Below are 5999 nucleotides of genomic sequence, written 5' to 3'. Positions count from 1 at the left end.
GAAGAAAGGGACATGCCAATTTTCACGTAACATTATTTAAGTTAGAACTTTGAAAGAAAAGGTTGAATGCACAGAGCTCAGTCACCAGAGAAGGATGCGGTAACAAACTGATTTTCCGACCAAGAGTCTGCGGAAAAAAATGACCAACCAGATTCCAAGGTGACTCTGTTAGCTAGAACCGTAATGAATCACGATGACCTGCCAGGAAGGTAAATTCAGTCGCAAAACTGAAATGTTTTCTTGACTTCAATAATGTTAACTTCAGCTAGATAATTGAGTAGTTGTTCACACGAAATTAAGGAAAAAGAAAAATCCAGTTACTGTTAACGCCAAAGAAATGCACGCCAACCATAAACCAAAGGTGCTTTGGTACTGTAGCCATAACAAACAAAGTGTGGTGGGAGAGCAGGGAGTTCCCTGATGGTTAGATGACAGGGTCATAGAAGGTTTGTGAGACCTGCCGTGTCTCCTGCGAGGTTGACACGTCGCCACGGTCCAAGACAAGAGTCACATAAACACGAGCTTATCAGCTGGCTTGTTAAAACAGTGTGCAACATCGCTGTGTTGAAAAGTGACTTCAGGCTTGTTGGAAGGTCCCATTAATCTGAGGAAATGATGCTTGGTGCCATAGATAAAAACACTATGGTCTCAAGCGGAATGCGTGTGAAGTTTCCAGAATATTTCCTCAAAGACTTTAGTCAGTTTTGGTTTGTGACCTTAGCTGGAAAGCACAAAGATGGGCATGGGAAGGCAGTTCAGAAGGACATCTGTGAGGATTTAAGTCGGGCAGCTTTCAGAAGATGAAAGATGTTTAAAGTTAAGGCCTTTATCTGCAAACAATAGTATATTAATAAACTCTATACCAGATTTACAAATGCATTCTCTTGTATGAAAACTAACAGTATTCTGTTCACAGTGCCATTATTGATACAGGTAGCAATCCCATAATACTCATGTATTTTGGCATGGGAATCAGTAGCGCTTGGTATTTACAGAAAATGTACACGTGTGCATATAAACATGTCATGGAATCTGAGTTGTAGATAAAAGACAGATCGGCTAATGGTGCAAAGGAATGAACTGTACAGCACCTTCCCCTCGGATAGGATAGGAAACGTGGTTTCTTAAATTGAACAGACGCCAAATCTCTGACCCCAAGTGGCATCAAGTCAGTAACAAAACAATGAACCCCCTGTTCAAGATTGGGTACATTGAGTAATCCTAGTCCAAAGTTTTAGATCCATTGTCTAGTGCATAAAATATAAAAGTTAAAAAGATTTATTATTATTTTTATAATAATAATTATTATTAAAATAGAAGGTCCTTTCTCTCACGTTCTCATTTGTGCTCTGGCACTTAAGAGCCATCTCCTTGGAGGTCCGAGTATGCTGGTGTTTTTGTCATGCAGATCAGCAGTCAGATGGCAAACGCTAAAAAAAAAAAACCAAAACAAAAAACTGCTCTGGACTCAGCCACCGTCGCCTGTCACAGTGTGACCCGGGGCCCGAGGAGGACATGGCAGGAGCACCTCTTTCTTACTCCCCAGTCTTCTCCTGGAGGGGCGAACCTGACCCCCTCATCCCCCCGAGATCGGCGCCCACGTTCCTGAATGGAGTTGCTTACTTCGGCAGCAAATGCTGAGGTGACGGATGGCTTCTGTACACTTGGAAAAAGGAGAGGAGGCAGGTGAGTGGGAGGAGGGCGGCCTTGCAAAAAGCCCGGGACGGATCCCAGCACGTGGCTGGCCTGGTGGCCAAGAGGTGCCACCCTCTCAGGAGGCCTCTGCTCCAGGAGGTTCTCCTCTCTGCGCCGAGCGGGGGCGGACTGGCTGGGACTACGGGGCGTCGCCTTTGGTCCCAGTGGGCACGTCGCTGTCAGTCCCCTGGCCCGCGTGCTCCGCGCCACCGCTCCTGTGGGGCGTGGGCAGCAGGCTCTTCCACTGGGCTTTGTTGTGGGACAGGTGGCGTAGCATGTTCTCCGACAGGGCGCTGGGGCCCGTGAAACGGGCCCACTCCCGGAAAAGTGGCTCCACGATGTAGCTCATGAAACCTAGAACGGGCAAGGCCAAGTTCAGCACCGCGAAGGCGGCGCGACACCCACCCCACCCCCATCATCCCTCCCAGACCCCACTGGGCTCCCTCTAGAGATACGGAGGTGAAAGCAGATATGCTCCCTAAACTTCGGTTTGGGAGCACCTGGTGTGTCACCCCGGACTTGTTTCTTAACCCCTCGAGCCTCAGTTTCCTCGTTTGTAAAAAGGGGCTAGGAAGAGGACCAGACCCCTAGGTTTCTTATGACCAGGAAATGACTTCACACAGGTGAAATGCTCCGAAAGCTCCCGGCACGCAGTAAACCCTGCATACCTTTGGCTGTTATTTGCGGAGGGAGAAAGACAGCCGAACAGAAAAGGTAGGAAAAAGTCCGTGTTGGAGCTGAGGAGGGGGAGCGGGAGAGGAGGAAAGGGGGAATGATATCAGGAAGGGGCATATGGTTGCTGTAGACCTATGGGGAATTCATGTGTTTTACGCTGCAGGATATTTCTTCAAGAGTATTGATTTACAGCTTTGTCTTACTCTCAGTTATGTTAAGCAACTAAACGGAGCTTCACTCATTTTTGATAGGGATTTTTACCTGTATAAAATCCCTACGTTAATGACCAGATAAGAATGGTTGATATTCGATATGTCTGTTCTCTTAATTTCAATGTTAGGGTCTTTCCATATTAAATATGATTTATTAAAGCCAAGACGACTTTCAGTCTAGGCTGGAATGACTGGAATCATCACAAACTTGGACATAGTTAGGTTTTACTGAAATGTAGGTGTGGGGAGAAAGTGTTTTTTAGCATAATGAATTTTCCACTAACTGACAATGTATGTTTATGAGGCTGTGAATTATAAGACTTGATTTGATTATCTTTTTATTGAACAAACAGCAGATGCTTGGCCTTTGAGGATGCTACAGAGATGGAAAAAGGATGGAGGCATGCAAAGTGTTATTTCACATTTCTGCATTATCTCATCGTACATGAAATATGATTTAAGTAGTATGAGATCATTTTAGATAACCCAAACCTGACTGAGGAGGAAATTTAAGCCAGTGATAAGGTTATATAGGGAGTCACAAGTAAGGATTCCCTTGAATTTTCTTGTTTACTATTCCTGAATTTTCTTCACTTCCTTCATAACCCCCATATCTAATTTCTAATATCCTTCACCGTACAAGAGATTTGATATTAGAAAGATGGTTCACAAAATGATACTATTCTCAGGTTTAAAGTGTAAATATTTATCAGGTGTACCTTCATATCAAAATGCTACAAATCCAACATTTAAAAATCTGGTACTTGAAAATCAACTCATTTTCTTCCTGGCATTCTTGGGGAATTATCCCCCATATATCTACTTGTCCGATATAAAGCCACTCATAGTAGATTGGGCAAGCCCATTTTGAAGTCTGAGTAGACACCAGGAGGTACTTTTTCAAATGAAAGTGACTTCCGCACGATCACATTTGGGAAACTGTCCCATCCATTCCCAGTGCATTATGCCAAGCTCTCTCTTCTAAGCAAGGGAGGGACTGCCTGCCTGGATTTTGTCCTCCTGGAAGGCTGGGAGGGGGAAAGGGAGGTATGGTGGCCTCAGAGCAAACAGGGAATAAAGGCAAGCCTCCTTCTCCTCCTCCTTCGATAGCTTTCACCAATTAGAGATTCATTTGATCTAGTATCTTCTTTCTGAAATGCAGAATTCAGTGGAGAGAGGGAAAGGGATTTTAAATCCCACTTCCACTTGGGTGAATATGAATGACTTAAACAGAAAATCAGATCCAAACCTGAGATGGCATGTGGGGAAATTCTCACTGTGGATTGGGACAGGAAAAAAGGAGACAGTTACAGTCCCGGGGGAATCAGGGCAGAGGACATAGCTGCCCTACTTAGGACCCACTGGCAAAATCCTCGTTTGGGAGGCTGAAACCTGCAGCTCCCATCAATCAGACTTTATCTTCGGATTTTTCCAGTTTAGCCTGATCTACACCTTCATACCACACCTCCCAACCTTGACCCTACAGAGCCCGGGGATGTGGAACAGAGATCAAGAAAGATTCATGTACGAAAGGTTGTTTTAGCATCACCTTCTCTTTCTCTTTCTTTTTATTGGTGTGCTGCCGCAGCCTCCCCAAGCCTTTCCTAGTCACTCAATCCCCACCCCATTTTAAAAACAGGTATCTATGGTAACCACATTTTCCTATGCTGAAAACCAGGACATATGATCTGACAAAATAAGTGTGTTCTCATGACAACAACAGGGTAGAATCTCTAAAATCAGGTCTGTCTTGCAAATCCAGGTTGTGTGCTTAACAATGTGAATGCTTTTCACAAAATGTCTTTAGCAGGAGCCTGGTAAATTTCTTTCTAGCCAGAGCATTAACAATGGGGGGGCGGGGCACAGAGTTGGGATTTTGGTCAGGGTCTATTCCTTTTACATCGCATCTGCAGAACCTCCATAACTAAGGGAACATGGAGGGGGGATTGGCTCCAGGGAGACCAAGGCTGAATTTCTATTGATGTTACTCCCTTCCCTGCACTGCCCCCCAGGGATTCTGAAGCTATGTCATCACCCTGGATTCTTCCTGGTTGGTGTTTTTTTTTGGGGGGGGGCTTTTTTTTTGGTTTGTTTGTTTTTCTTTCTCTTTTTGTTTTATAACACTCCCACTTTTTCCTCTTTTGGGTGGAAGAATCAGTTTAATTTTAAAAACAACACAACAATACTAAGGGCAATTTGGAAGAAAGATGGATCACCAATAATCCCATAATTTCAACATACCTATTTTAATATTTACATCCGTCATTCAGATCTTTGTAACTAGGTTAATTTTGTTCCTATTCCCAGAGGATGACTTTATGACTCTTTTGTGGATGAGATTTGACTCGTAGTGACTATAAGCATATTATTATTTGACTAACTTGCTCTGGTTTTCTTAATTTTCAGTTTAACTTTTTCCGATGCCCTGTTCCTTCCCAATAGAGGCTTTAAGCCTTAATCCTTGCGGAGGGCTGCAGCCCTGTGAAGGCATTAAGCTCTCTGAGGTCTGTGGGAAGTGGTACATGTCAGGGCTCTAGTTTATGACTAAAAGAGTTCAAGTTCTGAGTTTGGCTTTAATTGGAAGGAACTGCAAGGAAATGAAGGACTTGCTTTAAGTATAGATGCAATTGGAAAAGTATTTTAAGAACTGATAGAAATTCATACTGTATCAAAAATATTTCCTATGTGCCTGAAATTTCCACCATTTGATTTCTTTAATAGTTTCATGTAATATAAAGTAATTATTATGTTAGATGCATTAGCATCACAGTTGAACAGTTTACTGCAATTGATACTTGAGAATAAGACTGAAAATAAGTTTTTAAGTGGAAAGTGGAGAAGCAGGGGACCTTGGGCTACAAGCAATAACATGGTTTGCCGAGCACACGCCTTCGGATTGCGTTGGGGATGAAAGGTAGTGGGGCAGACTGGAAGGGTCCTCAAGGTTCATTCTGCCGACTTCCCACTCTTTAAGTCCTAAACAGTGCGAACTAATCGTTTCTCAGCTGCAAATAGTTGGTTCTTAAGACTTTCCTTCTACTCAATTTGGTTTTGATTTGATTCTGAACTACAAAGTTAGTACAGTTTAGTTAAGGGTCTGTAACAAAGACTTTACTCCATTTTTCGTAGTTTTTTAGTTGGTAATTACCCAGTAGATCAGTCATGGTTAGACTGTTTATTTGGACTTAGCCATTCATTAAACCTCCAGTTTGGATCTTTCAAAGGCTGCGTGTAGATTTTTTTTTTTTCTTTGTGACTCTGGCAGAGCTGCCAAAAGTACTTATGTAAAATTAAAACTGGGGGCGCCTGGGTGGCTCAGTGGTTAAAGCCTCTGCCTTCGGCTCAGGTCATGATCTCAGGATCCTGGGATCGAGTCCCGCATCGGGCTCTCTGCTCAGCAGGGAGCCTGCCTCCTCC

The 5999-nt window shown here is 43.6% G+C and overlaps 1 protein-coding gene across 2 annotated transcripts in view; it reads right to left on the bottom strand.

Moving 5' to 3' along the window:
- Positions 1–1438: 1438 nt before the first annotated feature.
- The window catches only part of LOC111147667 (phosphodiesterase 7B), a 308013-nt gene continuing 303452 nt past the window's right edge, over positions 1439–5999 (bottom strand). Inside the window, exon 13 of one of the 2 annotated variants that reach the window (XM_022503873.1) lies at positions 1439–2049. In XM_022503873.1, coding sequence (XP_022359581.1) covers positions 1835–2049 — 215 coding nt within the window. In that variant the 3' untranslated portion in view covers positions 1439–1834. The remainder of the gene's footprint in view (positions 2050–5999) is intronic. The other variant, XM_022503872.1, reaches the window with a different exon arrangement.

This window comes from Enhydra lutris, unplaced genomic scaffold (genome assembly GCF_002288905.1).
Source record: "Enhydra lutris kenyoni isolate GAN:26980312 unplaced genomic scaffold, ASM228890v2 scaffoldscaffold17, whole genome shotgun sequence".
Taxonomy (NCBI): Eukaryota; Metazoa; Chordata; class Mammalia; order Carnivora; family Mustelidae; genus Enhydra; species Enhydra lutris.
The sequence above is the reverse complement of the archived record's forward strand: the minus strand, read 5'-3'. Positions and strand labels throughout refer to the sequence as shown.